The 24068-nt window shown below is 38.4% G+C and overlaps 1 protein-coding gene across 5 annotated transcripts in view; it reads right to left on the bottom strand.

Moving 5' to 3' along the window:
• Positions 1-2266: 2266 nt before the first annotated feature.
• RAP2A (RAP2A, member of RAS oncogene family) overlaps positions 2267-24068 on the bottom strand; it is a 31773-nt gene continuing 9971 nt past the window's right edge. The window contains exon 2 of one of the 5 annotated variants that reach the window (XM_038134477.1): positions 2267-6327. In XM_038134477.1, coding sequence (XP_037990405.1) covers positions 6090-6327 — 238 coding nt within the window. In that variant the 3' untranslated portion in view covers positions 2267-6089. The other 4 variants (XM_038134487.1, XM_038134506.1, XM_038134496.1 and 1 more) reach the window with 4 other exon arrangements.

Below are 24068 nucleotides of genomic sequence, written 5' to 3'. Positions count from 1 at the left end.
GCGGTGCCTGGCTCCCATCAACACGGCGTTTTCTCCCACCCACTTGCAATCCAGCCTGTAAATGCAACCCACAGCCTGGAGAAGAGAAGGCTCCAGGGAGCCTTCTGGCAGTCTTCCAGTACCTAAAAGGGGCTTGCAAGAGAGCTGGAGAGGGACCTTTGACAAGAGCCTATAGTGACAGGACAAGGGGGAATGGCTTCACACGGAAAGAGGGCAGGTTTAGATCCTAAGGAAGGAATTTTTTCACTGTGAGAATGGTGAGGCCCTGGAACAGGCTGCACAGGATGCCCTATCTCTGGAAGTGTTCAAGGCCAGGCTTTGAGCAATCTGGCCTAGTGGAAGGCATCCCTGCCCACGGCACAGGGATTGGAGCTAGATGAACTTTAAACATCCCTTTCTATCTGAATCATTCTATGAGCCTATGACTCTTAACTCAGTACTTTTTACTTCCAATATGAGAAGAAAAACGTGTTGGCCATCAGACAACTTGAAACCCTAAACAACTGGAGTCAAAATCCAGATATATTAACTGACCTCCCTATGAAGAAAAGAAACCTGCATTCTAATTGCAGTCTGACTGCAATTAGAAAAAAACCCAAAAAACAAAAAAACACAAAAAAACACAACCCCCCCCCCCCAAAAAAAAAAACAAACCACACACACAAGAAAAGAAGAAAAGTTCTTTCTACAGGTTTTATGGCAAAACAGGACTTATGTTGAAGACAACTGAGTAGGACATTAGTGCATTCAAACAGTCATTGAAAGCTGGAAATGTCTTTCTTAAATGAGAATGACCAAGATAGTGCCTGCCAAAGGAAGAGATGACTACATTGCTATGGGCCAGATAGAGCAATAAGCACAGGTTCCAGCAATTCCAAAATAATTCTTCCTGCACTCAGAAAAATAGATGTCGTTTGATGGAGAATGAAGCACAAGGTAAACAGCAAGGACACAGTACTACTGGAGGTAACTTGGGATAGAAGTCCAGGGATTCCCTAGTCAAGCAACAAAAATATTGACCAAAGATTGGTGACCCAGTTAGACTGACACCTGTGGGAGATTGATAACAAGATATTATATCCAACCAAAATATTTTACAGGGTAAAAAACTTCCTGCAGTAGCTAGAAAGAAAAAAAAAAAAAGGGGGGGGGGGGAGAAGGGTGCAGAGAGACAGAGAAAGCATTTGCTAGGAGTGAAAAGTTTAAAGTTTTCTAGCTGCTCAGTTACTTGAAAAGAGCATGTCACACATTGGCATTTTTTTAACTGTTCAGAACAGCCCAATGAATTTGTGTTGTCTCTCTATAGGTATCTTCTTGGGCAAAACAAAGGATATTACTTGACTAATGGGACTGGAAGAAGCCATCAGCAAAAGTTCCCTTGGAACTGATTTACAGAATGAATGGGCAAATCAAAACCATGCAGTTAGCAGCATGTGCCAGCCTTCTATATGATCCATAGAACTAAAAGCATTTAAGATGTGCCAGCCTCAGGCTTCTTGCTACTTAAGGCATGCATGACATGAAAACAAGAGACGACCAAGCACCCATCACTACTGAAAATAGGGTATTTTAGTGATACTGGCATGACTAAAATGTAACTGCTGATCAGTGCCAATTAGCTAGAATAATCCTGTTAGCATTAGCTCAACTGTTCATTTATAAATCTCTGCAACACTAATTGTATTTGAAGTTCTTTTAACACTGACTCCTTTTGTATGGTGATGAAAGCCTTCAAAACACTCATCAATTGAACAGCTGATATAACAAACAATCTTTTTTTAACCCTTTGCAGTCTCAGTGCTACAAAAGTAGCTCTGCATATTAACTATATCATATATTGAACAAGTTTTTATGTGGTCATTTTATTTTTATATATGGAACATTTTATTATATATTTACAGTAAGCACTATTCTCTTGCATATTGGAAGTAAAAAGTAGCAAGAGCTGTATCTTATCAAATACTGAGTATTACTGATTGTTGTCAGTGTGTATCCCACTAAGAAAAGTGAACAGAAAACCCACCTCCATTGCTATTGTTCTTTATCAAGCTCATAACTTAGATCACAACATGCATCCATCCATCCAAAATGAATTATATGTGATTTTTACTTATTGCTACTTGATTTGTACCAGAAGAGCATTTTGGCAGGAATACTTTCCTGAACTGAATATAGTTGACAATGTTGTTTCAAATTACTGGGCACCCTCATCAGTTCTGGATGAAGTTTTTAATCAACTCAAAACAGACAATACAGAAAATGCAAGGAAGATTTCATTAAATAAATTTATTTGTTAAAATAATTTAACTCCAAATACAACTGCTGAGTTTGCATTGAGTTCTATGTACAACTCTTGTTTTATTTGAAACATCAAGGTTTAAACAACTGACATTGTTACAAAACAAACTGTTGCCCCATTTTAAGTTGCCAGTTGTATTAGAGCTCAACAATTAACTGTGAAATACATTAATTCACCCCTAGGAAACTCCAAATCAACAGCGTTAAGTCTGACTCCAGAACCCACTTCAGTCTTTCTTCAAACCCTGATCAAGAATTAACAGATGCACAACAATGCAGATAAAAGCCTCCTGCAGCTGTCAAACATTTGCTTTTGTTGCGGAGTTTCACAATTAAAGCCTAACCAGTGCCTTGATGGCACACTGGTAAAAAAAAAAAAAAAAAAATTAAAAAAAAATTAAAAACAAACATGCACAAAACCCCCCAACCAAATGGCTGACATCTTTAGGTAACATTCTATACAGGAAAGCAAATACCAGTAGTTTTCCCACAGAAAAGTAATGGCAACTGTAGCACTGGGGTTAGGGAGAGGCTAGAATCAGAACAGAAAATGTTACCAAATTTCTTTTCTTGATGCTCTGAAGGGGTGGGCAGGGGGATGGGCACAACAGAAAAAACTCAAACAAAATCCAATGCAAGGTATAGTTAATACTCTTGATCTGATTCTGGTTTGTTTGCTTTGAATCATTTTTGTGTGTATTTTTAAGGGAAAGAGGAAACAGTTGCTCTCACTATCATAGCTTAAAAGAATAAAAGTTGCAACTTTTTTTTAAAAAAACAAAACCAACAAAACTGGAGAAATGCTGTCTTTGTAGAAAAGTACAAAGCTCTACCAAGAACAGCCAAAGGAAAAGTGGGTCTTTGGAACAAATCATAATATTTTAAGGCATGTTATAAGAAACTTTCAAATACTATAATTGGTAATCCTATCAGGGTACAAATGAAACAGTGACCCAAGACCAGTGATTCCTGCAGGGTGGCCATGCAGCCGCTGTGTGGCTCACCTACCTCCCTTTCTGCTACCCCTATAACTTGAAAAATCTGTTGAGTGCAACTGTCATTGATTCAAGCTCCACTATCTTCACATTAGTGGAAATACAAATAGTGCATAACTACTTCCTCAGAACTATACAATAAAAAACAACACTTATACTTTGCTCCCCCAGCCAAGTTGCATGGCAGCTTACGTATGGCCTATGCTTTTGAAAATGTAAGAGTGTAATGAAGAAAAAAAACTGGGAGATATTTTCTTTAATATTTCTGTTACAAATTTACTGTGCAATTTTTCCTATATTTAAAGCCCATCTGCTTTATATCATGAACCTCACGTTAGGCTGTTCATACTCTACTTCATCCCATTTTCTTGGTTGATGAACAATCTGTCAGGTAAGATTTTTAACATCTCTGTAAAAAACCTTGCATAACATGCACTTCCAACTCAGTTTGAAATTTGGCTTTGGTTTGTTTTTTTGTGGTTTTTCTTTTTCGAGTGCTTACGCAGTGGATCTCACACTGACAAGCTGTTTTGTGGATGGATTGTGCTGCTTGATTAACCGTTTCCCAATCTAGATATTTGAAACCCTGAAATATCATTAATCCAACATCTCACATCTTGCTTAAGCATGGCAGCTGACAAAATGGGCAGGCAGGGGGTTGTAAGAGAACATTCATACCATCTAGTTTAGGCATGTGAGTTCTGTGACTTGGAGGACTAAAGTCAAAAGCCTAAGTTTGCTATACAGTCAATGGAAAGAGGTAGGTGCCTCTAGGAGGGCGATTCAGAGCACCCAAAATGGGCATTCAGATGCCAGAAATAAACGGTGTGCCTATCTCCCTAAGAGAACAAAGTACAGTAACAAAAGCTCTGCAAAGTAGATGGGAAATGGGCTACATTTACGTTCTAGTAAGGCTTAATGCTCTGTGACATCTAATGCCCTTTGTCACACTGGTTGTGGACAGGTCTTGAAAGATTAAGGGCAGAGTTGGCCAGTTCTCTTCCGTGAACATGATTTTCTTTAGTTATCATCCAGTGAACTATAATTCAAATGGTAAGGATATTTATGTATGGAAATCTGCAAAGTGTTTTCTACTCCAGTGTCCTTTGTGGCAGATGAGAGCGCTTTTAGGAAGTTCTGCAGATGGAGGCAAAACTCTCGAACCTAACTCCAATTACAGCATTTCTAAGGGCCATATACACACACACATACACACTCAACACACACACACACAGCCCAGCACCCCTATTTTCACTCATTTAAACACAAGGAACTACACTGTTACTGCACAAGATTTAAAAACTAATAAACGCATGGTGTTATTTAGACCACAGGCTCAGTGACTGTATTTTTATGGCCAATTTTACCTATAAAAGATCCAGCTCAAGACAATCTCTCCAGCATTTAAAATCTAAACATTGCGATTGAAAACTTTTCTATACTTTGATTGTAAGACTTTGAAATAGGTATTTCTGTGCCATTAGTCATGCAAATGATAAATACTTCACTGCTATGAAACTAGCAAGTCAGAGCTCGAGCATCCTTTCCAAATAAAATATTTGCTCCCACCATTTAACACTCCAATAATTGGGGCAACCTTTGAACAGTGTGTCAGGCAATTAAAGAGCCATTTCCACACTCACCTAAGGAATTACAACCGTAACTATTTCACCTCTGAACCAAATGATTTCACATGGTTATTCAATTTAAGTTTTCAACATTAAAGCTATCAAATAGCAAACTGGATTTTCAAATGTTAGTTTGGGATCACACCAGAGAATGTAGCCCTTAAAGGCAAGAAAAACTGTTGTCTTTAACAAACTTAAAAATGCAGGATGTTCATACTGTCCCACGAGGTTTCTGCAGAAGGGAACATATGGATGAAACATGGCTTAATTTTCCTTACAAGATGGTACTAGTTAATCTATTAAAGTGTTCCTTGTTAGTAAGGCTCAGCAAATTTTTTTTTCATCACAGTTGCTTCCTCCTGGTTCAGTAAAGTGAAAATAAAGATGCTTCCTGCTTTGTAAACAGAGGGTTTGTTTGGCTTTTTGTAGACCAAAACCTGAAGCGATCCTCCATTTTTGAGCAGCAAAATGAAAGATTTAAAACATTCCAATGCCAGACTGTTTCTTCACCCGTCACTTGTTTCCAGATCTTGCCTCTCATTTCACGCACTGTTACAATGTTTTCTATTTCAAGATGTGGGATAAAGTGTAGAAATAATAGCATTGATTTTGAAAAGAATCCAAACTATATGGGTCTCTGGTAGCCTTTTCCTCCAACACTGTCAGAAGTTCTGGTGAAATCAACACAACTGACTGAACAAACTCAGCCACATGTGATAGTTAGTGTCCATTCTGAAGCGTGGTAATCAGACACCAAAAGACTTGGCTCTCCTTTTCATGCTTATGCTTGTCATGAAAGGTCTTCAGAGATATCCTCTCCACTGCTTTCGTCTCCGTTTCCAAAAGGATTCTGTCCTCTTCAGAAATAGTTGCTGTTGTTGCTGTCTGACATGACAGCACACGTACGTTCGACCGGAACGACCCTGTAGATCAACTGACTGTGCCATAAAATTGCAGGTGCTCAAAGGGAAAAAACGGGTGAGATGTGGTCATTTAACCCAATTATATTCAGAGTCAGTGATTGACTTTCAATGCTCAGCTCTGAGTTAATGTTGCTACTTCACTACAGATGTATTTCAAGTGACCCACAAACCAGGAAGTGAAGTAGACAGTTTTACCACCTTACAAAATTTCTGCAAATTAAGTCCAGGTTAGGTCATTTTTAATGCTATTGTATATTACATGCAGAACAGCATGGATCATCTTTGTCTGGCTGTGCTGCATAGTTCATTTGTCTAACAATTTCCGCAAAGAGCTCATCCACCATTGTTTTACTTTTAGCAGAGGTCTCCATAAAGGGGCAGCCCCATTCTTCAGCTAAGGCTCTGCCTTCACTCAATGATACTTCTCTCTCACTTTCCAGGTCCACTTTATTACCAACCAGAATTACTGGCACCTTTTCATACCTACAGTTGAAAAACAAAAACAACAAGAATTAAATTTTTTAAAATGGCAACATTCTTCAAGAAAAAAAAAAAGAAGAAAAAAAAATCTATTTGCAAACAGTACAGGCCCAACAGGAAAGAGACATTTGAATGATCTTAAAATTTTACATTTGAAAAAAGTGTATTTCACATCCTAGCAATTTGTTGCACATCTTGTTCCCCTCAGAGCTTTCAGAGTTCTACAAAAATCTTCCTCCTCGATTTTTCTTTCCCTCCAGGAAACATGCCAGGAACACTTTCACACTACAAAAATGAGGAACATAATACTATTTTCTCTGTTTGCAATCTCCATGTGTAAGAACACGATGGACATCAAACCCTCCCTTCAACATTACACCCTCCTTCTCCCTGAAGAGGTATTTTGTATCTCCTGCTAGGGATAACGATGCAACACTCTCCCTTTCAAGAGCACATTTACCTTTGGTCAATATACACAGAACTCTCTGAATATAGCAATAAATAAGACACAACTAAAAGGCCAGTAAATTAATTCCAAATTTTAGGAAATGTAGTCCACTTCAAGTACTGCATACACACATAAGTACTGTTACATAAAAATACGCATTAGATAATACAGAATGTGTATCTCTCCCTTGCAGCATTCACATCATTATGCCAGTTAAACATGTCAAAGAGACAAAAAAAAAAATCACAATTAAGTTCCAGGCAATACTATCACAGTTCTGCTTCATAATCAACTTGGACAGCACAACAGATCATGCTGCTATGAAGGAATTCTTTACTTTGCACCTCCTTGTGAAAGGATCCTTGCCAAATTTTTTTACAAAATTGAAATGCCTGCCTTTTTTTTTCCCCATCCTCGCATTCATAAACCTTTCTTCAGACATGAAACTAAGTGTTCCATCAGGCTTCAAATTTACATATTTGCCACAGAAAAGAAAAGAGAGAAGAAAACACTGGGCCTATTTCCAAAATCCTCTTCACAGGTTTTCTCACAAAAGCAACTAGGACTGAGAGAAAAACCACTTTTCAGCACTCAAACCAGACCTAAGAGAAGCAAGATGGTACCTTCTTAACTTAAACCTGATTTTCTCAGTAGTATTGCATTGAGTGGAATCGCTGAAGTAAGACTGAACTGTGGCCAGACAAAAGACGCAGCTGACACCTGCAGCAGGTGAAGATGACAACCTCCTTAAGTCACCTTCTCCATCCCTCCCACCCATCCCCTCTGCCTGCCAGGCAAGGCAGCAGAGCAGAGCTGGTGCATCTGCCTCATCTGGTTGAGGGGAACAGTGTGTTTCCCTCTCCATCCCCACTCTGCACTGGAACAGGTACCCTGTGTGCTCCTGTTGCTTCTGCTGCAGGGACAGCAGGCTCCCCCAAGTCTGAAAGGATAAAAGGCCAATAATGTCTCAAATCACATCAGCAACTCTTACATCACCAGACTAGTACAAAAAATTTGTCCAAATATGTCACAAGATGTGGCTGAAATTCTAAATTTTGTTATGCCTCTTTGCTTACTAAGGGAAGGTCCTTTAACCCATAGTCCAGGCTGTCATCAATAATTACAGAGAATTCCCCTCACTTTTACCATTTATCCTGCCTTCATTTACCATGTGGAGAGACACAATCCATTTCTTACTCCGTGGATAAGTGTTTAGCACAATGATATCTTTGGAACTCTTGCAAGAGCTAAGCTGCCATTAATAAAGTACCAAAATACACACAAGCATCTTGAAATCTGTCCTCCTGCATTTAAACACGAGATAGCATAGTCTTTAATTACATAAGATGGATGGCATTCTACAGATAAAAAGAAACACTGAATTGCTGTCTTATCTTTATTGTTCAGATGCACGGGTCCTATTGTATTTGCTATACAGCATTAAAAAAAATCCTTCAGTGGAAATGGAATCAGGTACCCCCTTCACTGAATGTCTTGATTTCTGAAGGCCCTGAACTTCCTCTCACTCTCCACTGGCTTGCCCTCTGGTAAAACTGAGAAATTCAGAGCAGGTGCTTGAGAAATGCCCAGTGAAGAAATAGATGAGCCAGAATTAAAACACAAGATCACCTCTCTGAGTTTTGTGACATCACTCAAATTCTTGAGAAACATAGAAGGAAAAACATACGCACTTGTTGCAGACTTACAGTCAGTTCCACTGAAACATTCAAGTGCTTAAAAGCTATAAAAGCTGGGCAACTAAATATCTGAGTGTCTGTATGCTATGAGTACTCAGCACCTGGGAAATGGAGCAGTGGAAACCCTGATGTTTTGTACTGAAGAACAGAAAGAACTGATGAGCTGACAGAAAAGATGTGAAAAGCCTAATTTAATTTATTTGCACAGGACCATCTAGGAACTATTAGGTGGAACTGATAGAAGCAATTTTCTGTAGTGCTTTTCTTGTTGCATTTACCCAATTCACTACCTACCTTCACCACCTAAAATGAGATCCTACAGTCAATAGCCTTATTCACCTTATAATTCAGATTCACCCAATAACCAATAACTTTGCAATACTGAAATGTGTAAGCTTTGTTTCTGCAAAGCTCTCATTATGTCTTCTTAGCAAAAATAAAGTTCTCTTGCAGAATACATCCCTGTACTACCTAGATTTTGAGTAGTTAATTTTACAGAGAAAATACACTTTTTATATATATACATAGCCTGTGTGACATGTATTTCAGATTTTTATATATACTCATGCCTGTCTAATACAAATACACACAATTGATCTTTCTACACAGAAGAATCAGTATCTACTACCCAAAATACAGCAAATAATGGAAAACAGTCCATGGATACTGAGCAGAATACTGGCTCTGGTATGAGCTGGACTTAAGTGCTCCAGCTCAGTATCAGTCCTGCCAGACCCAAGCTGAGTAGAGGGAGTCAGACCAGACCTCTGTGTATCATATTCCCCAAGTACCAACAGGATGATGAACTGTGTATCTTCATTCAGAGTCCTAAGAGCCTTTGCACTTTCCAGTTTTGAGTTCTGGTAACACTTGGTGGAAAATCTAGCTCTTGCCTAAATCAAACTCTACAAGCTCTGAAGTTCAAGCTAGCTCTGCACCCTTTACCTCTCAACACTGCCATGCTTTCCTGCCTCACTTAGTATCCTGGGCAATTTCTTTTCTGATGAGTACAACGGAGATCCCTGGCTCAATACTTTTCTTACTACAGCTGCTGATCTCACTGGAGGCAACTCCTGCCTGCATCTGGAGACTCAACTTGATACTCAGAGCTTTGACCAGCCAGATGTTGGACACCCAGCGCTCAGGTGGTGTGCAGCAGCCCAGCCCCACCAAGGGAAGGGCAGTTTCTCAGATGTGTGGGAATCATATGACTCTAATGAAACTTGAAGGGAAGAAGAGAATCTCTTCTTCACAGGCTTTTCACCTTGTTGAATTTCAGTGGCCCAAGAGAAAAATAGGTTCTTCACAAAGGAAAAAACAAATAAACAGAGAGCCACCTTGCAATGTCTAAGCAGCAACACAGAATCCTTCCACACAACCACAAAAATCAAACACAGAAATTCACAAATCCTTCCTCCAGTAGGATCTAACTTGCTCACAAATACTTTTAGCAGAGTAAATGAGGCTGAAACCCCACCACCCATACTGAAGTCCTGAATCCAGGCTGCTGCTCCCATCGCAGGGTCTGTGAGAGAGCAGCTCAGCCCACAGTGGGAGCTGGGCAGAAGTTTTTTCTTTTGCTGCAGCCCACCTGCCCCTGCCTGTTCCCTTAGCAATGGAAAAGTGGCACAGTTCTGTTCATTTCTGGAGCAGGAAAATCCAATTTTCTCAGTATGGCTGAAAAGCTTTGAGCAGCACTGATCATTCCGAATGAAAAGCATGAGGGCCACCTGAAAATAAGAACTGCTGCTACTTTTGTCAGTATCAAAGCAGCACAGTATGTATTCTGGGGCAAATATAGCAGAGCCTGTACGAAACACTCTCAAATGTAGCAGGGGAAGGTTTGACTTTTTAAGACCTCTTCAGGAACAAATTTTTGCAAGACCAATTACATGTGTTTGCAGAACATGATTTAAGAACAAGGCACTTCACCCTGTTTAAATGATCTCATTATCTTTAAGTCCAATATGACAGATACTGAGCAGGGGTGATTCTTGAAGAGGTAGCAGGACTGCAGTCATTTATAGCCCTATGAAAGACACAGGCGCAGAGTCAAATGCCATCATATCTAGGGTTTCCACTACTGGCAAGGTACAGTCATTGCCCCATAAAAGACAATCAGAATGTATTTCCCAGATCTAGATAAATTCAGTGCTAAGCCCACCCTGTTACCCACCTTCAATGAACACCTGGGACCAATAGCCCACAGTAAATCTCTCAGTTTTCCTGAGGATGGACACCACAGCCACATGAAATCAATAAATACACAAACATCAAATGTTTTATGTGGCCCAGTTATCCACCACTGACCACACACCTTACATGTCACACAGCAATAAATATTTCTATATTTTATCTTACCTCACACAGCACACACATCCAACATTTCTGTTTAGATTACCATGTACACTTTGAATAATAGCTTAGAACATTTAGAAGGTGTCAAGGTGAAAGGTATGAGAACGATCTTCAGAGACTTTTTCCTCACAGCTTTTCCACCTCCAATCACACCCAAAAAAACATGGGTGTACCTGACTTCTTTTACAAGGTACTTCATGGATTTCTGGTTAGAACTGTCATCAGATAAAGATAAAAACAAAGATGATGTGCAGTGAAAATATAATAAAAAATGAAGATTGAAACAGCAAGAATTTAAAAACAAAAACCCCAAGGCTAATAAACTGATCTGATTCCTTTAAACAGCAGTAGAATTTGCCCAGTACCCCTACGCTCTGCATGAGTGTGTGAGTTGTACTGGTCAGTAGAGAAAAAAGTACCAAGAGGTTCCTGTTTTCTAATTTCACATTCTGGAAGTGGTGTCTCTTTTCTAAGATTTTTTTTCCTGAGCTTCATATCAGACCCAAATATTTTCAACCAAATCATTCTGTGTAATAAAAACAAACCGAGATAATACTTAAAGACTACTTTTTATAACAAGTTTAAGTCCTGTTGGAGTTTTTGGAAAGATGCATGATTACAGCTTTATATGATAAAAACTGAGACCACTGAAATACAAAAGGTATCTATACAGGATAACTATTACTAATAATCAAAGGAGTCTCCAGTACTAAAAATCCTTTATTACCTTCTACACACAGGGCATCTTTCTCTTTTTTTTTTTTTTTTTTAGTGCATTTCTGTCAGTTTTGATAGTACTTCAAAAAGGAAATTAATTTAAGGGATAAATTGATTAGTGTTGAAAATGATGCAAATAATATCAAAAAGTCAATAAAAAAAATTGTTCTTCATTTTAGACTTAAAAAATTTGTGGTATGAATCCTGCCAAAATACACAGCAAAAGAATTACGGGTAAAAAGTACCAGAAATGACAGTTAAATTTATTAGGTTATTTACAAATTCACACTAAATATAACTAAATATCCTTTTGTAATGTAACTTGCAAACTTTGATTGCCTTCAGTAAAATCTCTCATAACTTGAACAAGCAGTTTTCTCATCTAGAGGAACAGTCAAGAATTTTTCTAATCCCTTTCACATAATTACTTGGATATTTAATACAGAATCCTAGATAGTTAAAACCCACATCAGCTACAGAGGGCAAGAAAAGGCACCGAGTGTTCCCCAGCCTGATTCTGAGCCTCTCAAACACCAGGATGAGAGGAAGCAATAAAAAACACAGAATTTTCAAGGAGAATACCATCTTAAACCTTTCTTGAAGTTACCAATTCTTGAACCAAAGCAGCAGGAAAAAAAAAAACCAAAAACCAACAAACACACACTTCTGAAGTTATTACTATCTTAAGACACTCAGACAGAAGAGACCAAACCCCTATTCTTTGTGTTTTGGTAGTTTTAAAAACTGCAGCTATTAGGGGGCCATTGTGAAAAATTATGTTTCCATAGACTCCTGCAAATAGAACACCAATAAAGATGTATCAATACCTGTATATATGTATAAATGTGTCAGAGAGATACTCAAATCTAAACAAAATTTCTGCAAAGTTTGAGCACTTTTCCCTCTAATGGAAATTATTACAGCTTCTCAGGCAAAACCACACAGAACAGCTGTAAAACTCCCACGATTCTGTTGCAAACAAGTCATTCCAGTTTACTAATTAATTGCATTTAATATTCAGTATTATAAGTTATATTGTGTAGTGATTTAATTTCTTAAGCAATAACTCCCAACTAAAAAAACAGTCTTAAAATAATTTTTATAAATGAGTAGATGTTAAAGAGTTTATTGGAAGTCCCACTGCAATTAGGTGGCTGAGTCACGAATCAGTTTGCTATAAAGAACAGTGTATGGCCTAATTGCAGGACTGGGATCTAACATTTTATTCTAGGATTTGACATGAACTCCTTACATAGCCTTTGGGGAAAAAAACTCTTCAGATGGATAGATTGAGGTATATAAAAGTCATGATAATTGTACTTACTCATAGGACAGCAAATTAAATAATAATTGCAAAACAACTTGGGAGGATAATATTAGAATAATAAATAACACCACATCATATCACTTTTGAGGAGGCTTCAGAAACTTTGTTCTTGTACATGAAACTTTCTGGAAATAATCCTCTCAAATAAAATACCTTAAAGCCAATTCAGTTCTGTGGGTGTTAAGAGATGGCTTCACTTTGGTGCTGTGCTTGTAAGAAATTAGAGGAAATAGTTCCAAGCAAAAGCCCGAGAGACAACAACCAACCACAGTATACAGAAGCACTATAAATATCTGCTTCCCAGCTCTCACAATAAGCACTTTTCAACCAAAGCACTTGCACACATTATTCCTAGGCAGCTTACAGCTGAGACCTTCCAAGGGACTAGAACCATGGATTGTACAACCCAACACATAGTCAAAGGCCATGCAGTAAACCTACATTACCTTGCTGCAACAGAATGATGCACATCATCTCTGTATGAAGGACACCAAAGATCTTTACAGGTCTTTTCATTCACTTCAGAGAAAAATTCTTATCGACAGAGGATTTTCTGCAACTAAGATTCCATAGAGAACTAGAAGAATAGACCTAGAATAACAATAAACTCCTTCCATGTTTTCAGACTGCTTCTGCAAGTCACTACATATAGAGCCTACTTTTGGCTCTCCCTCCAGCTTTTTAAGCTAAAATGTCAAGAGCATCTGAAAATTCAAAGGTCTATCAACATGTCTTGAGGGCTCGCTAGTCACTAAAGTAAGTCCCCAAAAAATATCCCTGATCATTAAGATGTTAGGAAGACATTTTCTCAGTAAGCTTGCAGAACTCCATGGATGTCTAAACTACATCCCATGACACTGTCTGTTCCCCTCAAAGTAAGGCTCCGGCACAGGTGAAGGAAAAAGCTTTCTGAGTGCTGGGGATGACAAGGAGCCAATCACACAAGTAGCTTCAGTTCTCATCTACTGCCATTTCAGACGCTCTAAAGTCTTCACAAACAAGAGGTTATTTTTCACCTTAAAAAGGACACTTCTTCCTAGTATCTATCATTAAAATTCAAAGCTAACACTGAAGTCTATTATCAAGACTGAAAAGACTCTAAGGGATATATAAAATCTACCTTCTTAGCAGCATGTTTGCTGGGAGCATATCCAAACAAGATTTTAATCCTCGAGTTCCCTCCCTATGCCAGTCAAAATCCTCATCTTCACAACTGAGCATCAACATCATCTTATTGAAATCCTGAAATGCCTGGCACATTTAGCAACTCAGAAACACTGCAATTTTCAAATGGGAATTTTCTGTTCCTTGGTTTAGCTTAAGAAGCAATAACCACAAGTAAATACAAAGCAAATGTTGTACCTGACTGTTTCCATTGTGACTAATTCCCTTGTTTCTAAAAGCAACAAGAAAATCAGAATGTCCTAAAAATCTGAGATTCTCACAGCTGCACCAATTTCATCTAGCTCCTGTCTCTCTACTCGGTTCATACTGAAAGACGTCTAATTGTCAAGAAAACTATTAACAGATTATGAGGCATGTTATAGTTGCTTAAATACAAAAAAGTTCTTGCTCAAAAAAAATTTCAGACATTAAAGCTGAGTACCTACTTTTTTTTTTTTTTAAATTACTGCTACTAGCTGTAGGAATAGCCCAACATCCTGAAAATTAGGCCTCACATTTCAATATTTAAGCTTGGCATTCATAATTGAAAATTATTCTTAATAACCACATTAGTTTTCTTACCCTGAATATTTTTAAGACATATCCATGCTAATATACTAATGTTTATTCCAATACAATGAGCATGACTGGATATGTCAAAGCTTTCAGTACCTACCAAATGTGCAACATATAGAAGATTCTAAAATTAAAGAGACTACCATCTATCTTTTATTTGTATACTAAAGTCTCAAAAAAAAACCCATTTCTTTTAAATGACAACTTTTTTCAGACATAACTACTTTTAATTAAATCTTATTCTCAATGTCTGAGAGCAAAAACATTAAGCATCAAGCAAGAGGAATGCTGACATGTGATTTAAGAGATGTGGGTTCAGTTTCACACCCTCTTACAGACCACCTGTGCAATTTCTAGCAAGTCCCCTGAACTCTGTACCTCTGCTCTCCATCTGAAGAAAAGAGCTGTCAGCTTTAACCTCTATTGCCTATGACACATAAACAGTTCTGAGGTCTTCCATCCTTAGTGATGGAGGCAATCTGAACATCTCGAAGCATGCAGTAGCAGTTTTGCTAGCTCTTCAACTGAAAAAGCACCCTGCACCCCAACTATTCTCTGCAGTAAGCTATGTAACACCACAAATTTTCGTGATTTCTTTACAAGTATTAGGAATGTTAGGGCAGATTCCATGCCAACATCAAAGCTGTCAGCAGAAAGAATAAAGCTGGTGGATTAGGTGTGCCTTGAAGCAAGAACAGCAGCTTTGGGGTCAAAGTCAAAGTTGTTATCTCACTTCAACACCACCAATTTGAGCAGAAACTGCAAAGGCTCACAATACCTTTAAACATATGCCGACATTGAGGGATTTCTCCTCTTCCTTGCTCCTCTGTACAAAACTCTACCAGGTCATAAAACCTGTCTATTCTGGTGATGTGGGACTGAATAGGTGCCTTTACAAAGGCAATTAAAAATGCAGATATTTGTTAAAAGCCATGCAAGCCTCTTACACATCATACAAATCTATGGATTCCAATTGTTCTAAAGTTATTACATTGCTGTGTTCAAACAACAGTGACCCTAAAATACATTAATCTATCAATACATACTTTGTCAGAAGAAATTTCTCTTAGAAGCATATCTTGATGTGCTGTAATATCTACTGTAATATTTTAAAATATACTGTAAACTTCCTGTACAAGCAAGCATCAACAAAGGTGAGGGAGGAGAAAGAAAGTCACCAAAGAGCTTTGTACCAATTCAGATATATCAAAGTCTATGCCAGGCTAAAAAAAAAAAAAAATCTTTACAATAAAATACTGTTAACAATCCTCCTGGAAAAGCTGAAACAGCATCCAGACTTTCTATAAAGTGCAGAGTCTGTAAAGTAATTTATGAGTACAATGGCAGGTCTAGTTTCTTACAGAGTCTATCAATGCTGCTATCTAAAGCTCTTCCTACAACTTTTCTCCTCACCATTCCCCAGTCCATAAATAGGATTAAGCATGTGCCAGTTTCCTCCATAACTACAGCAGCAACAGTGTGTCTTTCCCACCAAGAATTCTGACAGAACTTAATCATTATTTAGATTTCTAATTTGTTCCAGATGTTGATCTGGGCAGGAAGGGACCTTGGGAATTCTCCAGTCCAACCCCCTGCTCAGAGCAAGGTCAGCCAGGAAATCTCAACCAGCTTCCTCAGGGCCATGCACAGCTCAGTCTTGAAAACTTCCAAGGACAGGCCTTCCATGATCTCTTTGGGAATTTGTCTTAATATTTAATTTAGGTTAACTGTGCTGCAGAATTCAAAACTTAACTGGCAGGTAACAGAGGAAGACAAGACAAGCGGACAACTGAGATGCATAATACTTGTTTACAAAGAAAGTGGGCTGAGAAACAAATGACAAAGTTATACAAATATTTATAGCTATTCATTTATGTAGAGGAAGTGATAATCATACTTACAGGCCTTGAGATAGACATATATCTTAGAATTTTGAAAGCAAAATGAACTAACCAGATTTTGCAGAATTAACTAAAGCTCAAGCATAAGTTAATGACAACTTCAAACTCTTTATCCTTGTTTATTTAAATTATAAAAACTGAAACTTTTTAGTGGATACATAAAATAAAAATAGGAAAAAGTAGTGAAATTCATATGCATTTTAAAAGGGCCAGAAGACTATAGTTCTCTAAATTATTAGTTCACTCTTCAAAGCCAACACATTCTTATATTATTTTAACCAATTAATAATCACTGATAAAAATTCCACTGCAAAACTTGTTTAAACTATTCTAATAGGATTTTCTCTAGCTCATTAAAATTACACTTTTACAGTCTTCAAGAATAGGCCTAACACTTAATTCAAAACCTTCTTAGTAGCATCACCCACTTCCAAAGGATTAGAGTTCAGGAGCAATCATGTTGTCCTGTCCAGTCAGAACCATAGGGAAAGAAACAGTTTCTCTTCCATTTCGAGGTAAGAACCTTTTACTCCAAAAAGTCTGTGCTCCTGACTTTCGGCATTACCCAGATCTGGCCCCTGAAATGCAAGCCTTGGTCACAAAACTGCCCTCTGACAATTTGAATGCCACAATCTAGTCTGCAGAATTGAGCATTACATACTGATACAAACTGCAGTTCCACAGAGACTTTTATTTATTTGCTTTTCAAAGAATTTGACTGTTTGCAATGAACCTAGCTGCAGGTCACTAAAACTTAAGAAAAAGTAAAACAAAAATAACAGGGCTAATTGGCAAACAACCTGGCCTGAACTTGTGCTCTTTCATCAGTCCCTAAGTAGAAGCTAAGGCAGGTAGACACCAGAGTTTTTATTATACTGCATAGCCTGAAAAAAATCTGTGCGTCTAGTTCAAAGCAGAGACTTTCGTTGCCCTAGAAACTAAAGAAGAATACAGCTTAATGTCCTTCAAGCTAATAAAAATATCCTACAATGCACACAAAAAAACTTTGCAAAAAGGCTCTGTTGAGACAGATCTTCCTCACAATGGTACAATTAAGGCGGAACTCTGGATACTTTTCAGAAGATGCACTACTTTACAGAAACTCTAAGCAAGTGACCACACTGATACAGTGAACCAATTCAGGACAAAACAGTATAAATGCATTTTCTCTTTTACTGCAGAAATAGTATTCTTATTCCAGTTCCTTTTGACCATAGTCAAACACCCCTCTACCAACAAAGTAAAAATCCAAGGCCTTGACTAGTATCAGGAGCAGATGCTTGGAAAACCTCTTCACTCCTGCCAAGTTTCTACTAGAACATTTTATTTTCAACTTGGCAAGCAAAACCATTCTGCCATGACTTCAGAAAGTTGGTGGCCCTTACCTCACAGAACAATTTATCTAATTACCATATTACCATAAACAGAGCACCAAAAAGGTTTTATTCTCCACAGGTTTAAGAAGTCAGCTCCATCTTCAACATCTCAACTTTTTATCTCCAGAACTTGTATCCAAAAAGTGTATATAATCTTGTTAAGTGAAACTGTTTCCATATCTAAAGATGAACAGACCAAAATGAGAGCTTCAGAATTGTCAAGATTTTTTGATTGTTTACTTGTTTGTTCTTATTAAAATCAATTCTGGTTCATCTTCAATAAAAAATACTGCCTCTCAACATACTACCTTTAAGTGGAATAAAGATAAATATAGAGAACAATTTCTTGATAACCTCCCTTTTATCTTGAGCACAAACTTCAGAAATAATTTTCTTAGGAGATTTTTTCATTCTTTCTACAATAGGATGGGTACCAATTAAAGAAAAACAACAGACTACTTCATTCTGAATCAGTGTTGTGAATATAATCCATTTGAATATCCAGACATTTCTTAGTAAGAAATTGTTTATAAGATGACATTAAATACAGGGTACCTGGTAAAACAGCAAAATCTAAACATTTTACTTTTTCTCACATACATAGATGTGTGTATGAATATCTCAAGTCTAATATTTGATTAACTATCAAAATGAAGCCATCTAGAATGAGGAACTCAGATATAGTCATCATCTCAGATGTCGAGCTATTTATATTTTAACTACTGTATAAATGTTAATTTCCTTGGGTCTACTCTAGGTTATAAAAAGCTCCTCTTTCCCAGAAGAGTTTTACTAACCTGTCTGACAGTCATTTTATTGTCCAGGAAGACACTCTGTGGCAGCCAGTCAAGCCTGCAGACTGTTTTATCTTGTACCTGTTGACCCTACCAGCAGGGCTGGCCCCTGGGACTCCACCACCACCACGCTGCTGCATCTCTGGGGACGTGGGCACCTCGGCTGTGCCAAAGCTGTGTCAGCAGTGCCGGGGTCAGAGCCCAGGGCTCTGGCTGTCAGCATCCCTTGGGCAGCGGAGCGGCTCCGCGCTGGCGTTCTGCCGGTGGCCGTGTGCCGGCCGATGGCCGGTGACACCCAGAGATGGGGAGGACAGGCCTCGCTTGCTGACAGAAAAAGCAAACCGTGCACAAGTGTGTGTGAGAGAGGGAAATAGAATGAAATCGGTGCCTATGTTTCTTACTGACATTTTTTTTTTTTTTTTTCAGAGAGAAACACAAAAAAGCCAGGTCAGCCAAAGAAACTTCTTTAAAATGCTGCAAATTCCCGCATGGATCCCAATTTTCATATTGCTCAAATTAGGTATGAGACAAACAATGTGGCTTTACACTGGTTTATACAAATTTGTTCAGAAGCAATTTGGTGAAAGAATTTTTACATGTAGACAAAGCCTATTTTATTTTTTTTAAACAGAAGATGACTGCAGAAGCTGATAGAATTCATTCACTATTTTTTCCTTTTATCCTGAGTCCTGACCCCACATGGCTAAAAGACTGAAAACTTCTTGTGTACATATATACATATATCTGTGTGCATGTTTTACATACATTTTAACTGTCTCTCTTTCTGAGCAAACTTAATTTAAAAACCCATGTACTTCATTTTATTCTAAGAAACAAAATATTACCCCAATATTTACATGTCTATTTGCCACATTTTAGGTACAGAAAGGATGGTAATTTGTATACTTAACCCTCTAAAGTAACAGTAAGAAAATATTAGAAAAATATTGAAATATTTGAAAAACAAGGTTTACTTTTAAGAAAGAGATTATGTTTAAAGGTACTGCACACACACCCCCATGTCCATTACACCTTCTTCATTGAATCACTAATTGGTAACTAGAATTTCCTGAAAATAGTTCTTTAATTATTTTTTCCACATTAAGTTGTCCTATTCAGAAAGGCCATTCCAATTAATCTGAAGGTGTGTGCAGAGGTGTGAAGCCTAGACTGTTCCCAGTCCTTTTAATCTAACCACATTTCTTGCTGACAGACAAAGTCTTTCAAAGCAAGCGTTTTGATCATTTCTTGGAGAGGAATGTAAACTTCAATTACCAGACTAATTATCCCAGCTAGGATGGCAATACAATTGCTTAATTTTAAAGTAATGATGGACTTTCAAGGTGTGCCATCTCAGCTTTCATCCAAGGCTGAACTCACCACTGTCCCTCACTGACAGATGAAGCTACCACGATGGCAGTCACTATTTCTGACTAAAAACCATCTGGAGGAGAATTCAACATTCCCCAATGTGTGATTTCACACCTTTAGGTTATTTGTTTTCTTTCTTGAATAGACTCATTTAAAAAATTATGCTTTTATCTTTTTTTGTTTATTTTTTACCAAATATAAGTCGTGAGAAAAAAATAGAAAAGGCAATATCCTGCAAAAAATTGCAGCAGTTACACTGAATGACCAAAGTCTTGAGAAGCCATGGAAATAAAATATTTTCTTTTTTCAAAAATCATACTTCTTTCCACTGTAGAGTCTACAATGCAGCAAATTTTTCCAGAGGTGAAAACTTTGTAAACACAGGGTTGTTTCTTTTTCTCCAATGTGTCCCCTGTCAAGCCTAGGGACACATTAGTAAACCCTGCAATTCATAGCACCTGCCTTCCCTCTTCCTTATGTTCCAGAGCAATTTGGACATTTTAAGTTCAAGTACTTCGATGGTAGCTTTCTGTATATTTTTTTTTCCTTTCCATTACATAGTTACATTGTAAACTTTGGTAGGTAAAACCTGAATTGCATGGATTTGTTCAAAGAGTTACTAAAGTACCCAAGATGAAGCACTCTGGATAAATCACCTTTCCACCATCAAGCTACCACCATGCTTATGTTCGGCTTCTTGTGATACAATTTTTAGAGATGTAGGCCCTTTGAGCACACCTGCTACAGTTCAGTCTTGTGATGGAGGGTTCATATCATCTGCAAGAGCCTGTCACTTCCTTCACTTGAGAAAGGGCCCTGCTTCCCATTAAATGTTCACATGTCCTGTCTACAAACCACCACTGCAGCCCAGTAGTTGAGCTCTTGGCAACTACAGGTGTAACCAACAGTGTAAATCATAAAGATGAAAGGAACAGCAGCTCCAGTCCAAGGACTGCATTTGCTCATTGTGTTTCTTGAAGACCACCTTCACACAGATGAGGAGCGAGTCTTCCAATTATATGGTCAGTGCAGAATCTGGGGCAAAAGGCTGGGTGGCAGCAGGACCATTCCCACAATGCAAAAACTGGAACTCAGAGTGATAATAGGAACAGAATTCCTTGCCAACCGTTGTTAACAGACCCATCTGACAGGTAGCAAGTTTCTGATTTTGGTTGCTAAGAGATCTGGTTATGAGATAGCATGAGAAATAAAAGAGTTACAAGAAGTTTGTCTACAAACTGCTAGATAGTAAAACAGACTCAGAAATTTGCAACAACAAAATAACATGACAGCGATACTTTGTTAAGTAACAGAGCTTACAAAATCCCAGAGGGGACAACTACATTGTGTATGGTGCCAGACTAAAGGTGAGACCATTAGATAGATACCCATTCATGCAGTCCAGGCAAAATTATCAGCTGATCCATTATGTTATCTCTAAAGGCAGCTGAGGACTCTTCAACCCCACTCCCATCAAAACAATAGCCACACACAGCAGGCAGCCTGGCTTCTCCCCAGTTTTAAGGAATTTTGAGTGAAATTCTACAATGTGTCATCACGCCTAAATTTTCTAGAACATGAAGGAGCACAAGGCTACTGATCCTCTCACATGGCTAACCTATACCAAGTACTGGAGAAACAGATGGCATGAAAGGAGACTGCTGAGTATCTGCAGCTTCTGATGTTAAGTGAGGCTGCAGACAACCAAAATAAGGGACAGACAGAAGAGCTACTGAATGAAGGCAAACTAATCAAGTTTCTTCCTGTTTGATACTTAACATTAAAACTCTGTGAACTCTTGACAGGCTATACTGATATCATCTTCTTCTCCAGTTTCTTTCTACGAAAGAGTCTATCATCCCTCAGACTAGGGGATGATACTCAATAGTTATTTGTATAAGCACAGACACCTAAGCAGATTCTACTCCAAATAAAATTTTATAATCAGCAATATAATATAAGCTGTGCATAGAGCTCCTTCCAGAGAAGGAAGGGATCTGAAGTACAAGACTTGTTAAGCCTATGCTGTGGATGATTTGATCATCAAGGCTGTGGCCTATTCCATAGTCTATACTAAGAAAGTCATGGAAAGGCATTCAGAAACTCATTGCTCAAAACATACAGAATGAGACTGATATGAAAAAGGAGGTAGAGAGATTTACTCATTCTGATGACAAATATTTCTGGGTCTGAAAGCAAAACTGAGATAGATAAATATACTGTGACTCCAGAAGCACTTAGAGACCCATGACCAGGAGACTGCTCCACAAAATTTCTCCCTCCCCACTAAATTTCTTGAAAGGCTGCACCCACCCAAAGTTTTTGTCAAAACAAGGTATCTGTCTGAGGGCCTAGAGCCGTGCAAGCCCAGCTGAGCCACACACTGGAACCAAAATGGGGTCACACACCTATGGTCTCTGCAGATTTACACAAGCAGCCAAGTCCCTCAAGAGGCCTAATTCACTAAACATTGCTTACTGAGGCTACTAACACAACAATAGTAACATATTCAACAAATCCACAACAGATATCGCTTCCACAGAAAGCCGTGGGAATAAAAGCAAGTGGTGTCAATGCTGTTTCTCACATTTAACATAGTACAGCGATTATAACCCTGATCAATGAGGTGACAGATGTGCACTACACACCTCCTTTAGTCATAGGAGTTTCACATCTGCTTTTCCCAGAAGACTGTTCTAAGCACTCAACTGCAAGAGAGGTTCAGAAAAATATTCTTCAATCTTTTTGTTGAAGATGTATCACTCTGAAGGTAAGTACAAACACAAGAAGGCAAATTCACAAATCCCAAGGGAACAACAGAAGATTGGACGTACAAGATAAAGAAAGGTACCAGGACTGGCACCCAGTGATTTCTCAGGACTGCTTAGTCTCTTTAGATTAGGAACTCACTGCAAAAATGCGAAATTGATATTCCATATAGTTAATGATCACCAGAAGACTCCCCTAGTCCAGGTGATCATAATATTTCAGGAAAGGTCAGCTGTTGCTTCATGGGGACATACTGACTTCCATTTCTCTTCCATTCTTTTTAAGTGTTTTGACCCATGGCCAAGCCTGTTTCTCAAGAGAAAAGATTCTGCATATATGATTTGGTAGTTTGAGTGGTTTGCTGCAATAGTATTATACACCTTAGAACAAAGCAGATTCAATGACCCAAAATAGCTGAGTGGTTTTTTCCTGTAAGGGCCGGGTCTCATTTATTTCTAAATGAAATGCATAAAAAGAGAAGGCTGGCATTGTGGAAAAATATTTTTAAAAAGGCATCTGTTCCAGAGCACTGCATGTTCAGAAGACTGATGCTAGGAGTGCCAGCTTGCATCCTGCACATTTGGTACAATAACGAAACCAACCTCTCCTACCTCCAAAGCCTCCATGCATCCTGAGGAGCTCATCTGCTAAAGAATCCAAGCAGATTTTAACTGGTACCACACTGACAACCACCACTCCCCTCCCTCCAAACCTAAAACCGCACCCAAAGGAAGAAAGCAATGGGAGAACTCACTCCACGTTATCACTTGGACTTTGACAGTGGACTGCAGCAGCCTCAACCCAGTAGAAGGTGACTCATTCTTCTCTCTTCCAGGCATTGTAGGGAGTGACACGCATGTCAGCTACCAAGAATCTAACTGCATCTGAGACTGTTGTAACAGAGCAGATGCCTTCTTTAAGCACTGAGATGGAGAGCCTGGATTTAACTGGAGACTGAAACACACTCAGACCAGTTTAGATTTTTTGCTTTGTGAGGTTAAAGGGGTATGAAAGGCATCTGATAAAATCCTTCAGAAGAACTAGTTCAACATGACCATCTTCTGCCCTCCAAATTATTAAAAAAAAAAAACAAAACCCAACCTGAATTCCTGAAGCTAAAAAAACCCCCACAAATAAACCACAAACACCACTGTGTGACAGGCCTTCAGCAGAATTATTTCAGCAGAAGAAGGGCAAATTCTGAACCCGGGGATAGAAGACGAGTACTAGAAAAACCTATTTACAC

Source organism: Motacilla alba, chromosome 1 (assembly GCF_015832195.1).
Source record: "Motacilla alba alba isolate MOTALB_02 chromosome 1, Motacilla_alba_V1.0_pri, whole genome shotgun sequence".
Taxonomy (NCBI): Eukaryota; Metazoa; Chordata; class Aves; order Passeriformes; family Motacillidae; genus Motacilla; species Motacilla alba.
The sequence above is the reverse complement of the archived record's forward strand: the minus strand, read 5'-3'. Positions and strand labels throughout refer to the sequence as shown.